Here is a 22,211-nt window from a genome sequence, read left to right as displayed (position 1 = left end):
AAGGTAGAACTCCATAACTCGATAGGCACTTTTGTACTCAGATTATATCGCAAGCAATCAAGATAAATATTATGAAATTTGTTGAAAAAATGTGATATAACATCTGTAGCCCCCGACTCACTACTCAATAGGGAACCAATTGATGTAGTGAGGCAGAGGAAAAGGAAAATATCATATAAAGAAAATTAATGATGACTTAGCTTTTTTATATTCCCTCGATGACAGCAGAAGTAGCCGATGTGGGAACGAAGTAGTCCATCAACGGTGATGAAAACACCAACCGTGTAAGCAGCTGAGGCGATCGACGGTATAGGTAAATAAATGCCCATCAACGGTGGTGTGACCACCAACCGTGGAGACGAAAACACCGGTCAGCGGTGGCGAAGGTGAACCGGTGGTGAAAATGTGAACGCCATAAACGGTGGTGTAACCAACCAACCGTATAGGTGAGGACACCAGTCGGTGACGACAGAGGCAGGCCGGTGGTGAAGTCGTAGGTGCCCAACAACGGCGGCATAATAGGCCAGCCGTGTAGGCGGAGACACCAGTCGACGGCGGCAAAGGCAAGCCAGTCGGTGAAGACGTGAACGCCCATGAACGGTGGTGTGACCAACCAACCGTATAGGCAAGGACACCAGTTGGAGGCGACAGATGCAGGCCGGCAGTGAAGTCGTGGACGCCCATGAACGGTGGTGTGACCAACCAACCGTATAGGCGAGGACACCAGTCGGCGGCGACGGAGGCAGGACGGCGGTGAAGTCGTGGAAGCCCAACAACGGCGGCATAATAGGCCAGCCGTGCAGGCGGAAACACAAGTCGGCGGCGGCGAAGGCCAGCCGGTTGGTGAAGATGTGAATGCCCATGAACGGTGGTGTGACCAACCAACCGTATAGGTGAGGACACCAATCGGCGGCGACAGAGGCAGGCCGGCGGTGAAGTCATAGATGCCCAACAACCGCGGCAAAATAGGCCAGCCGTGTAGGCGGAGACACCAGTCGGCGGCGACGGAGGCAGGCCAGCGGCCAATGAGGTATGGATGATGATACATGCAAAAACAAAAAGTTGCAAACATCAACCTGTGGTTAGAGATTTGAAAGAGAAAATAATTGATATATAATTAACAGATCCAAACACATGGCTTGATTTGCAACTTGATGGAGAGGCTCGTATGACCATAATAAGCACTAAAGCACATGCACGATTGCATGTAGCCTATTGGCTCCTCCTGATTGGCCGGCCAGTCGGCCAGATTGCCATGCAAAACAAGAGTGATTAGGACTAGGGAAGTATAGAAGATATAGATGATTAAGGATATTAATCGATGCATGTTGTCCGCTATTTCATCGATTTGCAGAAGAAGTCGGCGTCGGCCAGCTTGCCAGGGGTGATTAATTAAAAAAAATTAACCATTACCAAATATGTGTATCTGGCCCTGTAGCCGATGGCTAGCTTGATGGTCCTTCAGCACGACGCCGTCATCGAAGGTAGCCGGCGGATCTCATTAATAGAAGATCACGCGGACACGACATGAAGGTGAGCCGGTGACAACGGTTGATCTCAACAATCATGCATAAGGTAAACACAAAAGATACCCAGAGTTTAATCTGCGATTAATCAATCTAATGACGACAAATCAGATTAAAACAGACAAATCGGGATTGAAGATTCAAGCCATCGAACTCGATTAGATTGACCTCAGCATTTGTTCTGAAGTTGATTCCATCGCACTTATCAATGGGAAACTCGACGCTCCCCTACCTGGCGCGCCAACTATCGAAACATGAATTCGGCAATAATAAAAGGGGTAGCACACGAGACCTAAAAGTGGATGGATGCGGAGATAAGGATTTAGGGCAGTCCCAACCCTCTACCTATGATGGTGTCTATGGCATTAACTACATTGTCATGTAGGACTTTTAGTTTATGTGGCACTATATTAATTAAGAGAGAGAGTGAAGAGAGGAAGAAACTGGGTCTCATGCAAGACACAGCTTCAACACGAGAACCTATGCACTAGACACTATCAAGTTTTGCATTGGGAAAGAATAGTGTCGTCATGATAGATGAAGAATAAATATGATTGGTAGAGAAGAGAGATGATGTATTTATTAATGGCCCACTTTAAGAAACCATGGGTTGTAGAGTGTAATTTTTATTGTGATGTCTTATTGACATGGCACCATAGACACTGCTTATGGACACTATGGGTTGGGACTGCTCTTAGACAGGTTCAGGCCCTCTCAATGAGAGGTAATACCCTACTCCTGTTTGGGGATTTGAATCCGCCAGATGTAGTATTGATCTGACGATCAGGTGTGTTCATGCCCCCTAGAGGGCCTGCTGCCCACCTTATATAGGATGGGGGGCAGGATTACAAGATAGAAATCTTAACCAATACGGTATCGGTTTCCTAAATCTACTTTACAATCTTATCAAACTAGGACTTTAGGTCGTTCTATAATATATAATATACAGGGGAACGTAATACTTAAGTCATGATTCGTTACATATTCCATAGATATAAGTTATCCCCTATAACCAGTCGGATAACCATACCGTGTGGGTATGGGATACCCATAATCTCCACAGCCAGCTCAACTCCGCTATCACGATATCGCCACGTTATCGCACTTTCTAGTTGCGAACCTCCGTATCGCTCTTTCAACCAGCGATACCAATGGTATATTTGTGCAAAACCTTTACAATCCGGTATATTTTTGCAAAATAAATAGATGAACAGTATATTTTCAAAAAAATTTCAAGACTTACATGCGCACAGGAGAAGATAAAAGAATGGAGAGAACACAAACTGATCGTGCATGCTCGTGTGAAAGATCGATTATTTGATGAAGCAGTGTGCTATTGATAAATTTATAGGAAGAACACCGGCCCTTAAATAGCAGGCCCAATGAGAAGAAGACAAGGCCCATTTTACATCTTTCTCCCCTTTCCTCGGCTTGGATCTTTGATTTTTTATTTCTTTTTTGGCTAAAATTCGATGAGATTAATAGTTTCGTCGCGGAAGGCCGAAACCCTAGCAAGCCACCCCAAATTCGATTCGATTCGATAAGATTAAGAAGGCTAGCCCGATCCAAGAAGAGAAGGAAGAAGCGATGTCGTCGTCTCGGAACCCTAATCCTCCTCCCGGATCCTCCTCCTCGGGGACCAATTACTTCCCTCTCCCCTTCCATCTGCAGCAGCAACCGCCGCAGCCGCCGCCGATGGCGATGGCGAGCACCTACCAGTACCAGCAGTACCAGCAGCTGCAGCAGGCGCAGCAGCTCTTCCAACGCGACGCGCAGACCATCACCCCCGAGGCGCTCGAGAGCGTCAAGGCCGCCCTCGCCACCAGCGACGTCCTCGACCCCGCCAATGCCAGAGCCACCGCAACCTCCTCCTCCGACCCTGCCGCCAAGAAGAAAGCCATCCCCCGCCGCGCCGCCGGCCAATCCTGGGAGGATCCCACCCTCACCGACTGGCCCGACAGTATGTCATGCTCCTAACTTCCTAATTTATTTATGCTATTGATTTTTCTTTTGGATCTATCTCATCGTGTAAATATTTACAGATGACTATCGCTTATTTTGTGGAGATCTGGGCAATGAAGTCAATGACGACGTCCTCTCAAAAGCTTTTTCACGGTTCCCCTCCTTCAACATGGCAAGGGTATGGAAAAGTTTCGACATACTCTCTACTTCCACTCCAAGATCAAGGACATTAAGCTAGCTGGGGGTTTTGAAAATTTACCTGAGGTAGCCTTAACTGTAGCGCAGGTCCTTTTGGGTTTTTTTCATTTATTTTTACTCCAAGTATTGTGCGTGGTTAGTGTCCTATGTCCAGATTTATTGGCATACTGGTTCTACCCTTTATGATGTCATACTTAAATAATGGCTTTGCATTGGTTGTCACTTTTAATGTTTGATCCATGTATGCTGTATAATGTATTCCCTTCCCAACAAATTCATAGGATATTGCAAGGGTTTAGGAGGAGCATTTGACATATATCTACTTTAGATAGGATGTCCAGAAAAAAAAAAGCCTGATAATTTTGCCAAACAGATATATGATAAAATGCAATTGTGAATATTGGAGCATGTTTAACACCCTCCAACTATAATAACTAGCTCAACCCTTCGTGCAAAATCCCTCTTCCCTCCCTCCCTGTGTTTGTTATGTTTTCTTATGTACACAGTAGTACTTATTGGTATTTCTTGAGGCTGGCCATAATTTGTACTTTTACCCTTTCTTTCAGGTTGTTCGAGATAAGAGAACTGGCAAAACAAAAGGATATGGATTTGTGAGCTTTTCAAACCCTACTGACCTTGCTGGAGCAATTAAAGAAATGAATGGTTTGAAGTACCCAACTTGTTCAATTACTGCCATTGTTCAGCTTCGTTTTTGTACTGCTACCTTATTACTTTTGACACTATTGCAGGGAAGTATGTTGGGAACCGCCCTATTAAATTGCGTAAAAGCAATTGGAAAGAGAGGACCGATGTTGATGCTCTAGAAAGACAGAAGGTTTGTGTCATTTTTCTTTCTTTGATCCAGTGTATCGCTCCCTTCGTATGCTTACCTTTGTTAGTACATTTGTCTTTCAGAATCACATCCAGAAGAAACCTAAAATGCCCAAGAAAAGTATCCTTCACAAGTAAAGCTATATTAGCCCTACTAAGCGCCATCCATGTAAACAGTAAGTTCCTTTATCAATATACATGCTAAGCTTTTGACTAAAAACAACTGGTGCTCTGGAAGTACAGACTGACATCTATTCTCTTACATTCCCTTAGCCAAATACTGGCTGTATTCTCTTGGCACATCATCTTTGCTGGTTTGAGCATTGTATTATTGTTTGTCTTTAGCTTTATCATGTAACAAATGTTGAGTTTGTTATCTTGCACGACATCTCATGGAGAAAAAATTGAGGAAATAAAACACATCATAGATTATGTAATCCTTCATATCTTAATCATTAGTTTCACTTATTAAGTCATCAGGTGGGTGATTATGTATTAAGGAATCTATACTCTGTTTGCCTCTGTCTTTTGAAAATCAGTGTCCTTAAGAGCAAGCCAAGCCACAGTTCAGATGGTTATTGTCTTTTTCCTATAAGTATGTTTTCTATCTTATTTCCAGTTGCATAGCCCTAAGGTTTGGTTTGGCATATCTTGTATGATCATCTTAAAGTCCAACCCGTTTGATTCCAGTTAGGACTTAGGACCAGGAAATTAAAAATGCTGTTTTGTTTATTTCTAGTTTTAGTGCATGATAATTTTTTTTGCCAACTTTAACCCTTTTCAATGTGCACAAGCTGCTTTATCTGAAGTATTGTGTAATTCATGCTTTAGTGCTTACCATTGGAATGGGCTGATTGATGGGTTGTATTTGCAGTACTTTGTTGGGTGATGGGGCTCAAGAAAACTACTCTTACTGCAAAGGTTGTGGACCAGGGAGGGTGTACATTTGACTGCAGCTGTCTGTTAGCAGAGTGGTGCGTCGCTTCTAAGCAATTTTTCTTCTTACGACAAGCTGATGTTTACATCTGCAGGAAGTTTGTTAAAGCTGAAGCTAGTTTTGCTGATGTTTACTGAGAATGACTCCCTAGAATGGATGGTTTGCTTAAGGTGGTAATGATGTGTATTTAGATATGGCATTTGCATTTAAGGATGGCATTGCAATGTAATAAAGATGTTGTTGGTATTGTAGTTTATCTTATAAAGTGGCATCGCTGTACAAGGATTTGGTTGTCGCGGAAAAGAGCAGCAAAGCACGACCTTTGCCAATTGAATTAGAATCAATGCACTTTGTCATTGCATATTTGCATTGCCACACAAGCACTAGGAAATCATGTGAATCTGAACTGTTTGGATGACAAAGCCAGATGATTGATCATGCTCATGCTCTCATGCACGGGAAGAAACAAGTAACAATAACATTTGATTTGAGTCGAGTGTAGCAAGGGACCAAAGAAATCAAAGAAGCTACTAGCTAGCTGGCTTAGGCTAAGCTCTGCAATTCAGCTAGCTGGCTGGACTAAACTCGGTCGGAATTATATTGTTGTTGGAATGATAGAATTAATGGAGGGGGGGGATCAATATTCCATGGAAAGCTGACGCTGGAGCTTCTTGCTGGCGGACCTCCGTTCCGGCTGCGACAAGCTCTGGAAGCCGGATGCCCGGCTGCTGACGTTGACGGCGCCAAGCATCCTGGAGCAGAAGGTGGCATCTGTTCCTGGGCGGCCGCGCCGCTGCAGCAGGGACAAGTCGTGGACGTGGGCGTCCCAGCTGCGGGGTGTAGTGTGAGGAGGATGATTCGGGCAGTCGTGGTCGTCGTGGGCGTCCCAGCTGCGGGGTGTAGTGTGAGGAGGATGATTCGGGCAATCGTGGTCGTGGTCGTGGTCGTCGTCGTACTCCAGCGTAGTGGTGGTGTTGTGAACCTGCAGGTGCTGCATCCAGTCGTCGTCCGCCGTGTAGGCGTCGAACTTCTTGTCGTGGCGGTAGTCGGCGGCGGCGGCACAGAGGCAGACCATGGTGGGGCTATCGGAGGAGGCGACGGACCAGCTGCTGGCGTGCGACTGCGAGGAGGTCCGGGAGGAAGCAGAGGAGGGGGACCCCGAGGAGGAGGAAGGGGAACCATGCTGCTGCACCAGCTCGTGAGTAGAGTGGGAGACGCGGATGCGGCGTCGCGCGTCGCGGAGGCGTTCGGCGTCGGTGAGCAGCGAGAGGACGCTGTCACAGCGCCTCTGCATGCAGGCACCCCAGTCGAAGCCCCTGTCGTCGACGTGGGTGAAGCCGCGGAGGTCGCGCAGGGCGGCAACGTCCGGCAGGAAGTCTCGTGGGACCTCGTCGGGCCCGTGGGTGAGCAGGAACTCCAGCACCACCAGAGCCTTGTACACGGGCCTCCACTCCTTCCAGTCGCCGGCGCGGGCCATCCTCCGCCTCAGCACGCCCGCGATCCTCCAGTAGTCGTCCATGTCGAAGGCGGCGTCGGCTATGCAGGCCAGGGTCCTGGCGTCGGGGCCCACTCCGCCGTCGTTGTTGGTCGCCTCCTGCACCAGCAGCTCCGCCGGCGTCACGTCGCCCAGGGCCAGCCGTGCTTGCTTGTATTTGTCCTGCAGAAACCCCGACGCCTGCCCCAGCAGCTGCCACCTCGTCGCCATTTTTGCTAGCTAGCTCCCGCTCGATCGCTAATGGTTATTGGTTGATCTGATGAAGAAGAAGAAACTAACGAATGGTCTTGAAGCATAGCTTGCTATTCATGGCATGCATGGCAATTCAACCAACTGATTATGACTTTACTGGTCGAGAGAGACAAGCGGCGGCGGCCAGGGTCGTTGCCAAAACCCAAAAAGCCAAGGAGAGGATCACACGAGTGCAAGCAGATGGAGCTCCAATCCATTGGCTATTTCAGGATCATCCGTTGCTTCCTGGACCTTAATTTGACCATGCATTGCATATTGCATCTGCATCGCACCGCCGTCCACCTTGTATATTGATGCCTGCTCATAATCGAACATTACAAGTTCTCCTATCATGGAATGGATTGTGAATGGCTCAAGTGATTGCCTGGTTGGGTCAGTCCGGCTCTTGCATAAGCTTAATTAGTTGCTACCTGGCACGTATTATCAATTGTTGTACATCATATCGATCGGCATATCAGATCACCAGCTTCAAGTGTATTCAGACACAGGATTATGGAACAATTATCAGAGGCTCCTCTGGATTATTTATTTATAACCAAAAAACAAGGGCCCCGTACAGGCAGTGACAATTCACAAACAAGGTTTTGCATTCCGGCCGGGCTGACCCACACAGAAGCACAATTTTTATGTCAAACATATATGGCCTACAAAAAGGTCAAAACCATCCCATAAAGGCCACGCAGCGTGTGAAAATGGAAATTACAACCATCAATGTGCTAATCTCTCTCCCTCCCTCCTAATTCCATCTAATCGATCTTCACATTCGAATACAGGAGGGTGTCCCTGGTAAGTGGCATATTCATAAGCAAGCAAACCTGCACAATCAGCACACCAGTCTTCAGAAATATTTAATCACAAGGATAAACTACAAACTGTACGGCGCTGCTCAAAATTATTATCCATTTAATAATTAGTGAAACTTTGATGAATTATGCTCACCCCAATGAGAGTAGAGACAAGAAGAATGATCCCTGTAATCCATGCCAAACTCTTTCTAACAAGTATCTCAGAAGAGGCTATTGTAGTGTTAGTTTGGCTTGTCTCTTTTAGCCATCTCGAAATGTGCAGTGAAGATGCTGGACCCACTAAGGATGGTGAAGCCTCCTTTGTGGATATTACTAACCAAACAATTTTTCCTGTATCAGAACATCGAAGCTGTTAAAACCAAAGCCAAAGCTCTGCAAATGTAAAGATTATATAATAGCAAAAGTAACAACTACAATACAATAATCCTTCAGAGAGAGACGGAGGCAGGTCTAGATTGTTCAACTGATTTGCCAGTGAGGAGGGGCCAATATCCACTTCTCTATGGACAATTCCAAAACATAAACATAACCAAATATAACTTTAAGCAGCTAGCTAATGTTACAGCTCTTAGTCCATCCCTCCAAATAAGAACAAATGAGAACACTTTTTTCCTTTGTTCCTGAGTACCGCAGGAGAATTTAACTTGAACAAACTTCAAGGGATAATGCATGTACGCATGCATAACAGAACTGAAGAAATTTTTGTCAACTTTACCATTATATGCTCCACGTAGTAAATCAAATGCTTTGGTGACAGCTGTCCGGACTACATCAGTTCCCTGCTTAACAATTTCTGTGGAACCATATTCTTCTTCCAAAGCCTACATGAACCCGTCAAATTAACAAGTTAATCATGCTACCATAGAATCATTTGATGGACCAAGGATAAAAGGGTTCAGATAGGTAGGATTTAGGTGGAAAGGTGTCAAGGTTATTAGTACACGTTTGTAGAAATCAGTTATATCTTCAAACTGCTAGCTAAAAAAATATGTTTACAATTTACCTTAATGCCTTTGAAGTGGCATACTAATAACTCTGCAGGGCTCATGACACCTCCTGAGAAATCTTCATGAACCTGAATACCCCTTTTTATAGTTTTACAAAGGGAGATCAAGCTGGATGCAAATTCCATGTCTGCTTCCTGTAAAGAAATGCAAGTTATAATGAAATTTGGGCCTTGAGATGCCATAAATGCAAATGCGGTCATGTACTCCCTCAGTTATTTATATAAGGATTGTTTTGATCGTGCACAAGTATTTAGGGAAGATAAAGTAGAGAGAAAGTGTTATTAGATGAAATAATTCTTATTCTGATTGTCCACAAGTATTTAGGGGAGATGAAGAAGAGAAAGTGTTATTAGAGGAAATAGTTCAAGTAGTACATGTTTCGAAAGGATGAGAAAGCATACTGGTTGACATTAACAGATAATACATGAGCAAGAGGAAATAAATAACGTCATGGTAGGGTAAGAGTACCACACTTAAATTTACATGCAAGTTTTATATTTATCACCAAAAAATATTCAAATTAAGTTCTTATAGTTTTCGAGTGAATTGATACACACTATTACAGCCCACTTCAAGTAATAAATTATTGTTCTGAGGCACGGTGAGCAATCTCAACCGACAAAAAAGAGTAATAAATTACAATACCACCTAATCCAATTTTAACATAGGCAAAATTTGCTACATGATACTCGTAGTTTGCCGTCTTTGCTACTGTACACCCCAAAAATGTGACACGACCATAGGACACACCAAAAACCTGGTAATTTGCTGAGGGACACAGCGGATATTATTTTATCATTTCCAAGCCAAATGGCGCGAGAAACATTTACAACAGATGAGGTTGCCCTTGTGGCAACAGCTTATAATGGCCGCCACCATCAACGCCGTTCCTGCTGCCACCAATTTTATAGGTTTAGGGGAGGGAATGTGTCCTGGGTTTGGTTTGAACCACACCAAGTTGTGTTACAACCTGCTGTCCCAAGGGTCAAAATCGCCTTTTCACATGGTTTCTCCCTTCATTTGGCTCGTAAATGATAAAATAACAGCGGTGGTGTCCCCCAGCAAATTACCAAGTTTTTGGGGTGTCCTACAGCCGTGTCACGTTTTTTAGGTGTCTGGCAGCAAATACCACAAACTTCCGAATGTCCTGTATGTCATGGGCATTGGGCCTGGGAGGCCGAGGCCCACAAGCTCAAGTCCTAGAGGATGAACAGTACCACGGGTACTGTAGCAGTTGGTTAGGAGATAGGATAAGATTAGATAGACTTAGTTTGAGTTAGTTGCACTGCAATTCTCGTGATTTGTTGGCACGGAGTGCGCGTCGTTTTCGCAAGTGCAGGAAGCTACGCACGCAGTGAACTGCTTGGCGGCGTGGGGGGCAATGCCAACGGTGAGAAGTTGCATTGGCCTTTTCCTGGGAAGAAACCTTATCCACACTGGGCTGAGTTTGAGGAAGAAGGATCTTACAGCCATCATGTGCATTTGAGCTGGTCAAGGCTATTTCCTAGCTCCTATTCAAATCAGATTAATTATGCTTCCAAGCTTGGGACAAGGCATGAAATCCTCCTTTGTTTGACAGCTTTTGGATGGGGCCCACCTAGGTTTGATGATGCCATCACGACCAGTCATTCCATAATGTTTTAGATTTGTTTTCAGTTTATAATAACAAATCCAGCCAAGATGTAAAAGGTTTGGATTTTAGTTGTTTTAGGTTTTGTTTAAGTCAGGAGAACCACATTGCAGCTCCAGGACGAGCTGCTCAAAAAGAGGGGTGTAGTGTCATGGGCATTGGGCTGAGAGGCCAAGGCCCACGAGCCCAAGTCCTAGCGGATGAACAGTACCACGAGTACTGTATCAGTTGGTTCAGAGATAGGATAAGATTAGATAGAGTTAGTTTGAGTTAGTTTCTTATAAGGGCCGAGTCATATCATCTCTATATAAAGGATGGATTATCTCGAGTTAAGCGATGAATATCAATTAGTCTAATCTATTCCCCTAATGTTCTTCTCCCCAATCTAAATCTACATCACTTCTCCAGGAGAGAATGCCGTCCGCTATCCTCTCGGCAGTGGTTATCGCGTCATGGCCTCGGGTCATGACACTGTAACAAATTTTGCCTTTAACATAAAAGAAATACATTCAAGAGGGGAAATGGTTGTCATTTACATGAATCAGCAGAGAGGATAGTGTAGTAATAATCAAGTGCTAGTTTACTGGCATGTTTTGAGGATAGTGTAGTAATAATCAGCAGAGAAATTTTGCCTTCTTTTGAGGACTGTTGTATGCGACATAAAAAAAGAAAACACATGCATCCAAGATGCATAGATGTGCAAATGAACAAAGAGAACCTATTTTGTGTATTTGTGCAATGGATAAAACGGTGCTGACCTTTGTAATAAGCAAAGTAAGACTTTCTCCACTCTCCAAGGGAATGATCAATTTGCCATCAACCTTCTCATAGGACCCACCAAGCCAGTTTGCCTGCAAAATTTGTTCGCCATAAATGCTATGCATAATGCCACTTCCTCCCTAAAGAAAGACGAACTTACCAAGTCAGTGAGATCACTATCAAAATACTCAGAACCTGAATCAACAGCTGGAGATTCATCTGAATGAACAATAACTAGATCATCCTTATCTGCAAGGCATGTGATAAATGAATTACAATAACAAAATGGCATGTTCCAAAAAAGTATAGATGTGCGCGCTTCCAAGATAAGAAGTTGCCAGATATTTCGTGAAACCTGTAAGCCCTGTAGCAGAATCGCTTAGACCATCAATAGTGGTTTTGAAGATGCTACCTGCTTCAGATGTGATGCTTTCAACGGAGGCTGACATATGGTGAAGAGATACATCAATAGAGGCACTAAATGAATAGGTGCAAATAATGAAATGAAACAAAACAGACATACCATGGAATCCATCGATTTGCAGCAAGAAAACAGCCCGTGGTCTGTCAAATGGGTTAGGGAGTAGCAGCTTGTCTAACTGACAGGGGTAAGAAAAGTTGATGAAGGGGTTAAGTAGGGTGGCAGGAGACATGTAAAGAAAGGGTATGGAAGGTTGAAGTACCTTTGAAGAAGATTGTGCAGGTAGCGAGGGTGGTGGTGCAAAACCAAGCAAGACAGAAACAGCCGCAGAAACTTGGTCTAGTGACATTGAAGCGGCCTGTTGCAGAGTGATAGAACATGATGAACGGGAGATTTCACATAGAGTAATTGAATTGATTGTGCCGCCAAACTCATAAAGTAAATAACTCATAGGAATTATCGATCGAGCAGCAGCTAAGAAACTAGAGTAGCAGGAATAGAGAGGATTGGGGATGGGACCTATCACCTGGTCGTGGTGTTGCTGATCCCGCAGGTAGCGGCGCGACGCGGCATCGACGAAGGCGGCCAGCGCCTGCGTACGTACAGGGAATACATACATGTTAGAGGAGGAAGAGCAGGGACTAGGAAGACTTTGAAACTAGATTTTACCGGAGCAGCAGCGGAAGCGGAGGCGGAGGCAAGGGCGAGGAGCAGCGCCGACGAGAGAAGAAGAATAGCAGGGAGATGGCGAGCCATGGCCGCCATCGAGATCCGGATGGGATCGTCGAGCGCAGCAGCAGCAGCAGCACAAGGATCGATTGGAATTGGATCTCGCCGCCGCTCCTCTTCTCTTTTCGATCGATGTAGAAGAGACGGTTCGATGATTTCGATCGGAGGATTTCCCTTTTCTTTTCTGCGGATGTCAAACGGGCGAAGGAAAAGGGGATCAGGAGAGGACGCGACGCGACCAACACGACAAGTCCGCACGCCCCTTGTTTTCTGTCTATTGGGCTAGGCCTTCCTCCATTCGGCCCACTACCTACTTCCTCACATACGTCTTGGCATCGCTCAACCGCAAAACCTGTCCCCTAACTCTGAAAACCATTGGAAACTACTCTTTCGGCAGTTTCGTCTGACATGGCATCGTCGACCCCGCTGAACGCCTAAGTCAGCACGCGGTTGGGGTTAAAAGCTTGCGCCTTCTTGGCCAGCCAAATCCCCACACACAGGCCAAAGCCCTAGCCACTAACACAACTACGACGGCAACGGCGTGAGTTGCAATGACATTGACACGGCGGCGATAGGGGAAGATGTTCGTCTGCGATGGCTAGTTCACGCTACGACTCGTCGTCGGCGTCTTCCCATTGACCATCTGGCTCTCTCGTCTTGTATAGAGTTGGGCCATTCGAGTACCAGCCGGCCATCATGTGCAAGTGCGGCGGCAAGGTTGCGTGGTGGATCTCGTGGAGCATCGATAACACCGGTCGGCGGTAATTCAAATGCTGCAATGCCCGAGTAAGTTGTTTATTTGGTCACATTTGGTCGGTTGACTTGGATCTAGGAGTGAAAATGTGTTTGGGGTTTGCAGGATGGTGGATGCGGCTTCTTACTTAGTGTGATGGGCCGACGAGAGATTTAGTGAATGATTTGTAAGATACAGTTTAGTCACTCAAGAGGGAGAAAGAAGAGTTTGGTTTGGTTGTTCAAGCAGAGAGGTTGAATGCAGAGGAGAAGACTAGAGAGGTTGAAGCTGCTACACAAGAGTTAAACTCAGTCAAAGTCTTGGCGTGTGAGAATACATAAAAAATGTTGTGCCGAAGGACAGAAACAGTAGGCTAGAAAATGAGAGACTTTATCTTTGGATGGTTGTTTTTTTTTTGTTGCGGCTGTGATGGTGTCAAGAGTGTGAAATGTAGGTTGGATCTCTTTGAATGAATAAAATGGATATTTGGAAAAAAAATGTTCCAAGTTATGGTTGTTCAATTTAATTACATGGCATGGCATAATTTTGGCAGTATTTCAAGGAAAATACTCCCTCTATCCTTAAATATAAGGGGTTTTAGTTGGATGTGGCGTATCCTAGTACTATAAACCTGGACAGGGAGTATGTTCAAATTCATAGTACTAGAATATGTCACATCCATCTAAAATCTCTTATATTTTAGAACGGAGGGAGTATATGTTTGTTTGTCCAAACAGGCTGTGGGTGACGCAACTGGTTGCAGTGATTACAATATAATTTGACAAGGATGACTGAATTCTCCATTTCAGAGGGATAAACAGCTAGAATGTCAGCAGAATAGTTAACACAATTTGGATCAAACAATAGGTAACGTAATATTGATCAGACAACAAGTAACATAATTTGAATCACGCAATAGGTAACATTATTTGCAAAATTTGCTACTGGATATCTAAAAAGTGTGTAATTAGCTAGGAGACACTGCAAGAATGCGTATGTGCTATGGGACACCAAAAAAAAACTGGTAATTAGTTGTTGGACACCCGCAACATTATTTTATTATATCTAGAGCAAATAAAGAGAGAAATAGCTGCAAAAGTATGATTTTGCCCCTGCCTACCATGTGCAGCTCGCATATAGCTCCGGCATGGGGTGTGGGCGGTGGCGGTGGCAATGGAGGCTAGCGGGTGGTGACAGAGGTCGGCACGGTGCGACGAGGCGTGGTCGGCGAGCGGCGAAGGCCAGCATAGCGATGGCGGCATGCGGAGACTGACCGGCATGGGGTGCCGGTGCAGCGGTGCCCATGCGCCTGCGTAGGTTTGATGGCAGTGAAGCATCAGGGCGTCATCTGTAGACTCACAGGCGGCGGACAACGACGGCATTTTCGAGTGTCTCTACCCCTCTTAAGGGCGTTGTCATGCCGTCCCATCACCTCCAGTGGGGCTGCCAGTGAAAACCGAGTCTCAGCTCTCTTTGAGACCTTAACGAACGGTGGCAGTGGCGTATTTGTCGCTCCTCTCCCTGGAGATGTCATCTAGGCAGCCCCTTACCGAATCCTCCCAAACAACTAGTGCAAGCTTGCTCTCTAGATGCATGTCCTCTTGTGTCAATGCTCTAGCTTATGCAAGTTGGCCACGTCGAAGGGCCTAGGGGGAGAATGGTTCCATTCTTCTCTCTCACCCTCTCTCTCTGAATCCCAAAGAGGTGGCTAGAGTGGGGCTTGGTGTCGGTTGTTAGGGTTAGGATTTAGGGTTCTCGGATGTAGTTTCTTTGTTAGCCTAGCGACGACCGGCCATGCTTAGCGGCGGTCGATTCGGTGCTAGACTTCTTCTGGGTATGTTGAGTTGGAGCTGTTGGTGCATGGGTGGTAGTTATTTTTTTTCTTTTTCCTGGTTATGTCACATGGTTGTAATCTTATAATTTTTTTTCTTGCTCTATCAATATGAACTTCGCACTATCTCGTACCCGGGTCGTTCAAAAATAAATAAGTAAAACACCGCTTAATATCTTGTTTAGGCAAGAGATGTTGGATCTAAACTGCTTGATTAGTAGAATAATTTAGTTCAACAATTGGTCATGGTTACACTAGGGTCGTTACATAGAACTGGTACTTTTTTTTATGTTTGTTTCTTCTATGTACACGACGTACGGTCATTAACTTTAATGTTAAGATTCGGGGGTAATCTAAAGGTTCCACTTACCATCAAAGTTTCTTTATGATTTCTTCGACGTAATCATAACAATTGGTAAAAAGAATTGGGAGGGGGGATTGATGTTTTCTAATTGCTAGTATATTGCTCGTTTTGCATGTCAGTGTGTTTTTTTTTTACTTTTAATATCCCCACCCAAAACGCCAAAGGTATTTTTGTAATTGGCTTGGGGTGTCTAGATCTATGAAAAAGAATTATTTAGGGTCAGTACACTATATATGTTGATCGAAGAAATAAATAACATACGTCGTTTTATATCAGGGATAAAGTTAGTACGTAGTACAAATTAGTTCAACAAGCAGACTGAAAGAGTAAAATGACGGCATCTAATCTTAGCCGTTTGAGTCCGGTTTCTTCTTCTTAGTGAGTCCTGACCAGTAGAACGTCGGCAGCAACAGCATGCCGTGCTACCTGTTTTACGCCTTCTTACTAGTGGCAATGGACCTTGCTGCTTTCAGGTTCAGAAATACTGCCCTGTAATTAATTGCGAATCCAAACCAAGAATTACAAACTACTTGTAATAATTCCAAGCAAATTTCTGATGAGAACACAGAAAAGAAAAATGTCAAGGCCTCACCAGCACGATGCAACAAAGCTGTGGAAAAGAACTCGGAGCTGGAGCGGCATGTATTCATAGTTTATCCAACTAACAATTGGCCAGAACTGCAGAGAGTAACACTCAAATTAACCATGTTACATATGATTATTTTTTATTTTGTCTTTAACATTTCAATGACAAAACCATATGTAAATTCTTTATAATTATGACATTTTTGGCCAGTGAACAACCATATCATGTCAGAATATACCGCGTTGTGTCAAAATATTTGAGAATACATTTTTCTAGGCATGGCCAGAAGGTTTAACTTTGTGACGGTTTATTTTTAAAAGGAGTCAGCTGCTTCAATGCTTTTTAAGAAATATCCTACATGATATGTGCGATTCTATATTTTTTGCATAACAATAACATATTCTGTTTTGGGTTATCTGCAAATTACTGCAGCATATCCAACGAACGACTCATAGAGGTAGGTGAGTGTACCTTCCAAGCTGTCAACTGGACAGATGCGTAGTCTTTCTTGAGCTTGCTCTTCACTTGACTAAAAGGTCTCCCTGCAATTCGTGAAATTGTTAGGGGAAATTATTTCCATGTCAGGAAAGACCTCTTTCCACTCATAAAATTTTCAGTATCAATTTAATCAAAAGGGTTGTACCATAAATTTTTTTTTGTCATTCCACAATTGAGTTTCCATCCAAGAAATGGATGCTTAAATAATATTAACTAGATGATGCCACGCGCTTTGCTGCGGTATATATGTTAGATATTATAAAAATGATTAAATGATTTGGATTAAAATATTATGAAAATGATTTAAGAATGATGATTTAGCATGTGTATGTTTAGTTTTAAAATGAAATAAATTGTAGATATAATTACTATATGCTTGCATGTTGAGTTTTGTATGCTTAGTGGGTTGATGTGGCATGCTTGGCTTGCATGTTAAGTTTTAGGAGTGCTAATAAATACTATATTTGTATGTTCAGTTTTAGATGTTTAGTGGACATTAGCTTTATAGAAAGAATGGATTACATGTATCTCTACTATTGTAAAAACATAGTCGTCCTCCTACTTTCCCATCACGTAAACAACCAGCCTACCTAAAAAAAGCGTTTTCACGAGAAAATCAACCCAACATAAAAAAAAACTAGATAAATAAAACTAAACCACATATAACCATTCGTCCGTATTCCTCCTAATACCGTTGCAAAGCACGGTCATACCACTAGAGTAAATGAAAACCGTACCTTTCAAACAAAGACTAGATACAAATAATGACGCGGAAAGAAAAACATAGCACATTCTAATTGTTGAGACTGAGCTGGAATACCTTCAACCACCAGACCATAGTACATCATAAACATCATATTGTTCCATGGTGACGCAGTTAGTTGCTCCACTAAGACCTGTAGTGCAGAGAACGAAACAAATTATTAACGGTTGTTAAAATGGAAATGTATTAGCTGTAGGTTATATAGCAGACTAGGACGATTAAGCAGGCGTGCAGTAAACATATATACTACTCTTCCGAAGCTAGAGCAAAAGAGGAAAGAGAAAAGAAAAGAAAGATGCATGCCTTCTTGGCTGTAGTTTCTTTTCCTTTCTTTCCCTTGAAAAACCTGTCCATCAGCTTGTGGAGAAAATGGCCAAACGGTCCCGCATAAGCAAATCCATAGAGCTGGGATCATCATCATCAATGAGAAAAATTAAGAAGAGTACTGGTTGGTACTAATATGAAATGATATGAGTACTCATCAATCGGATACTAATAAAGTTGAAAATAACGATGGTATGGAAAGTCCTTGAGTGAGTGCATGTCTGAATCATGAAACGTGAGCGAGCGAGCATACATATGGAGTATAGTACTTACTAGTAGTGCTTTAATTTAATTGGTAGGTGGCCTGGGGGATGAAATGAATTAATGGATACTCCTATTTAGGATGGATGGCCAAATCTTTCTCTTGTGGATCAGATCAATAATACTTGTTCAAGATATAGTACTCCTATATAGCAGGAAAGGAAAGGAAAAATTTCAGGCAGCAGGATGGATACCAACCATGATGAGGAGGAGCCTCCTGCGCTGGAGGTTGGGGACGCCGGAGATCTTCTGGGCGATGGCGTCGCTGCAGCCGGCGAGAACGCCGGAGGTGATGGCCTTGGTGCGCAGCGGGTGGGCTTGGAGCTGCCGCATGTACGCCTGCCCCGCCATAGCCACCACATCAGACATCGTCGATCGATCCTAGCTAGGCTTGGATGCTCTCCTCCTCCTCTGACCAGATTTGCAACAACTACTACGAGTAGTCTAATACTACTCAGCTGCTGGCCTGGTCAATAGTACTAATTGGCAGCTACGACGCCGGGTGGGTACTGGGTACTGGGTTGGGTTGGTGGCTGCATCAAATTAGTGAGATTGGATCGATCGCAATGACTTCCATTTTCCCTGTCGCCTTCCTTCTTTATTTCATTCATTCAAGTAATCGAGAAAATTATGCAAGCTCGCTTTTGAATAATACTTCTCTACTGTCTTTTCTACCATTAGTCGATTCTACTGGATTACTTTAGTCAAACTCTCCTATAGTTTCTTCTTCTTCCTCCTTGGACTTCCTGTTTGCCTTACGCACGTTTTACAGTCCACGGACGGAGTCAACGGGCAGGCCACTCACAATTTACCCACCCCATGCGTTGGAACTTGTTGCGAAATTTCTTGCTAAGCAAATTTTGCAAAATTTAATTATGGTCGACAAAAGTGGGATGGTTGTTCCTGGTGGGAGAGTGGTTGGATGTAGAATGAAGAAAAATTAAATGAAAATTGATTGATGAAAAATGTAGAATAAGTAGTATCGTGAATAGTGCTAAAAATATTTAAAATATGGAACAAAGTTTGACATCGTAGAAATATTCATATTCACTTTGTATTTAAAATTTGTTTCCAAATAAGTTACCTCTTTTTAAAAAAAAACGTAGTGCAAATACATGTGCTCGTAACACGCGCACACTCACTTTATAAACGTACACATACACATTATGTGATCGGTATATTTCAATATTAACAAAGTTATCACGGACGTCTCGTTATCGTCATATGCTTTTAAAATACTAGCGTCTGATTAATCACCTACCATTTAAATTTATTCTTGTCTTAATCCCAATTACCCTCCTCGTACTCACAAATAACCATGGACATCTAAATCATTTACCTCTATTCCCTCATAATTTAGGCCATAAGTGATAAAGTGGTCATTTATATTTTGGAATAGAGAAAATGCCTTCTGTTGGGATACGCGTAGGCTACGATAACATAAATCAAAATTTTCTATCGCGTAAACCAGGAACCATGCAAGTATTAGATCATAGATCGTTATCACTCGACGCGCTGCGCAGCGGAAAAAGGCGCTAAGAAGTCGAATGAATTCTCGCAAAGTAGCGCGCATCGATGTAGAGGAAGTAGTCGATCGCACCGGCTCGACCTTCTCCTCCTCGTGCGTTCTTCTCGCTGTACTCCCACGCCGATCAGCATCGCAAACCAGCGGCGCCTCTACCAGTATCCACACGTACAGGGACAGAACGCCACACGCAGATGTGCTAGCGCCAGCGCGCGACTAGGGTTTTGCTCGGGGAGGGAAGTGACTACTAGGGTTTCTCACGTGATGCAATACCTCCGCCGGTCACACCCCTCACAAATATATAGGATCCATCACTCGGGCCTCCAAAGCCCGTGGGACTCCTACTTGGATCCCTATCCGAATTAAACTCATATTGGATCTCCATCCAAACCCCTTATTCCGGCCCATTAAGCGTGCGACCCTATAGGTTTATGTACACTCGGCTGTAACCCGAAAACTCATTTTCGGTCCACGCGTCAACAGCGGCCCCTAGCAGAACGTATTGACCCACGGGACATACATAAAGATCATATCGACTGAACCTCTAGTATATACTTGTATGAACCCCTTTGCCTCACGATATCGATTAAGCTCAAGGCTAGATATGTGCCATCATCTAATAGTTTAATCATTCACTCGAATTTGTTGATAGATTATATAACTTGTGATTGACTCCTCAATCACCTTTGGCATGGCCATGCACTTCCATAATCTACAACATCAAAGGGCCCAGAGATATCTCTCCATATAAGGGGCAAATCCCAACTTGATTATTCATATCTCACTACATGTTTCATAGCATACCCAAAAACTACTTTTATAACTACCCAATTACGGTATAGCGTTTAGCAGTTCTTAAGTAAGCTACTACACATGTTGGAAACCATGATAATCTCAGGTCTAAGGATTCAACACCAACACTAAATGAGATCACTGATGACACAACACATATGGCTCTTGCAGTGTCTCATATTGGGTCTATCCAACAACATATTCACCAACATGTGTCCATATTATTAATTTGGTATCTCTATACCATGATCGATGAGACATGATCATCAATTAATACATGTGCTGATCATATAAATATATTTGTTCTACATATGATATTTGATCAGGGATACTTTAGAAATAGTAACAAACAACATAAAGAGTCTCATGAAAGAATTACATATTCATTAACCAATAATGAGTTATCTATTTCAAGGAACAATGTCGGATAAATATGTAAACATAGTATGTGATACAATCATCTTTATGATTGCCTCTAATGCATATCTCACTAGCAGCTTCTCCCAGCTTCCAAACTAGTCCTAGTTGTTTTTTCTGTGGGTAAAACTTCCCTAAAGGCTTTTGACCTTTTCTTTCCCTCTAATTTACAGGGCAAATCTCCTGCCGTCTTGTTTACAGGGCAAACAGCCTTGATTGAGATGGCCGGCCCACGGTCGGCACAATCCATTGAATTTTTTTTTCTCCTCCGCCGGCAAGGCAAGAGCATAGGAAGCTCAGCCGATCGAGCAAATCGATAAATATGATCGATCATCAAAAGGGCTTTCATATATAATCCGAGGCGCCGTCGGATCGAGGAGGCTGGCTTGCGAAGATGGCGGCGGCGGAGGAGGAGGAAACAGCCGCAGGGAGCTGGAGATCATCCACCAGCCGCAGCAGCAGCAGAAGCAGCACCCCCTACCACCACTCGGACCTCCAATCCATGACTGCAAAGGTCTCTCTCCCATTACCAGTACACGATTCTTTTTTTTTTTAATTACATAGTACAACATACTCACCAATATGAACATATGCACGTATATCTTATTCACCCTATTCTTATGAGCATCTTCGAAAACTGGGCCGGCAAATCCTGGAGATTAACACGAAGCCACCACAGGTGCCTCGCTGTCGACGGAGACCTAAGGTGCTACTGAGGCTCTTCTAACCACTAGGCTACAGGCCCTTTCGCACTAGTACACGATTCTTAATAAACTCTTTTTTCATCAGTTCTAAAATAAACCAACATACGAAATGTTATAGATGTACTACTAATTTGGATAGAAAGAATGTTAGTATTATATATGTCATATTCCGTTTAGTAAATTGCACCAGCGGTCCTTAAACTTATAAGAAATTTTCACCTAGATCTACGAACTAGTAAAGTGTGTATCGATCGAGTCCCCTAAACTTGATTTATTGTATCATATCGGTCCAAATTCTTGTTTGACCGTAGTCTTAGCCTACGTGGCATGTCACTTGGAAGATGACATGGCAAAATTTCCCCTTTCCCTTTTATCCCTACCCCTTCTTTTCTCTTCTTCCTCTACCGCTGGATGCACTAGCAGCGGCGACGGCGGGCAAGCAACAAAGAGAGAGAGGGAGGCAGAGAGAGATGGCGCCAGCCACCGGAGAAAGAGGCACCAGCGGCAGAGTTGGCCCGACGATGGAGCGGAGGCTCGAGGCCAAAGGTGACAACGGCAACCGTGAGTTCTCCGCCCTCTCCCTTCTTTCTGCCTCGAGCTCCACATGACGGCAACCATGAGCACCTCCTCTTCGTCATCGCCATGCGCACCCCAGGTCGATGCCACCGCCTCTGCCTCTTCATCGTCGTTGCGTGCCCTAGATCTGTGCCTTCTCCTCCTCCTCTTTGCTAGATATGTGCCCCTTCTCTTTACTATCTGGCCGGAGCAAGTACGAACTAGGCATGCGCGAAATACCCGGCGTGGCCCTATATCCGGCGGCAATGCAGCTATCGGTGACCATGGGAGGGCGGAGGAGGCGC

General features: G+C 44.0%; 4 protein-coding genes across 4 annotated transcripts; 1 reads left to right on the top strand and 3 right to left on the bottom strand.

The window, feature by feature from the left end:
- Nucleotides 1-2,997: 2,997 nt before the first annotated feature.
- Nucleotides 2,998-5,794, top strand: LOC127781955 (uncharacterized). The gene is made up of 6 exons (XM_052309025.1): nt 2,998-3,486; nt 3,569-3,666; nt 4,253-4,349; nt 4,436-4,521; nt 4,602-4,693; nt 5,392-5,794. Exons 1-5 carry the CDS (start codon nt 3,114-3,116, stop codon nt 4,653-4,655), a joined length of 708 nt encoding a protein of 235 aa, XP_052164985.1. The 5' UTR covers nt 2,998-3,113; the 3' UTR covers nt 4,656-4,693; nt 5,392-5,794.
- Nucleotides 5,795-5,912: 118 nt separating this feature from the next.
- Nucleotides 5,913-7,323, bottom strand: LOC127781954 (epsin-3-like). The gene has a single exon (XM_052309024.1). The coding sequence runs from the start codon at nt 7,157-7,159 to the stop codon at nt 6,092-6,094; it is 1,068 nt and encodes a 355-aa protein (XP_052164984.1). The 5' UTR covers nt 7,160-7,323; the 3' UTR covers nt 5,913-6,091.
- Nucleotides 7,324-7,691: 368 nt separating this feature from the next.
- On the bottom strand, nt 7,692-12,757 carry LOC127781953 (uncharacterized). Its single transcript, XM_052309023.1, has 11 exons — nt 12,494-12,757; nt 12,351-12,416; nt 12,087-12,182; nt 11,927-12,002; nt 11,759-11,845; nt 11,564-11,652; nt 11,403-11,495; nt 9,011-9,148; nt 8,723-8,828; nt 8,141-8,337; nt 7,692-8,016 (listed from the first exon to the last, which is right to left on the bottom strand). Exons 1-11 carry the CDS (start codon nt 12,587-12,589, stop codon nt 7,948-7,950), a joined length of 1,113 nt encoding a protein of 370 aa, XP_052164983.1. The 5' UTR covers nt 12,590-12,757; the 3' UTR covers nt 7,692-7,947.
- Nucleotides 12,758-15,717: 2,960 nt separating this feature from the next.
- LOC127781399 (peroxisomal membrane protein PMP22) lies at nt 15,718-18,487 on the bottom strand. The gene is made up of 6 exons (XM_052308346.1): nt 18,112-18,487; nt 17,632-17,733; nt 17,386-17,461; nt 16,539-16,609; nt 16,074-16,159; nt 15,718-15,970 (listed from the first exon to the last, which is right to left on the bottom strand). The coding sequence occupies exons 1-6, from the start codon at nt 18,280-18,282 to the stop codon at nt 15,913-15,915; spliced, it is 564 nt and encodes a 187-aa protein (XP_052164306.1). The 5' UTR covers nt 18,283-18,487; the 3' UTR covers nt 15,718-15,912.
- Nucleotides 18,488-22,211: the final 3,724 nt, after the last annotated feature.

Source organism: Oryza glaberrima, chromosome 8 (assembly GCF_000147395.1).
Source record: "Oryza glaberrima chromosome 8, OglaRS2, whole genome shotgun sequence".
Taxonomy (NCBI): domain Eukaryota; kingdom Viridiplantae; phylum Streptophyta; class Magnoliopsida; order Poales; family Poaceae; genus Oryza; species Oryza glaberrima.
Note: the sequence above shows the minus strand (reverse complement) of the source record. Positions and strands in the feature narration are given on the sequence as shown.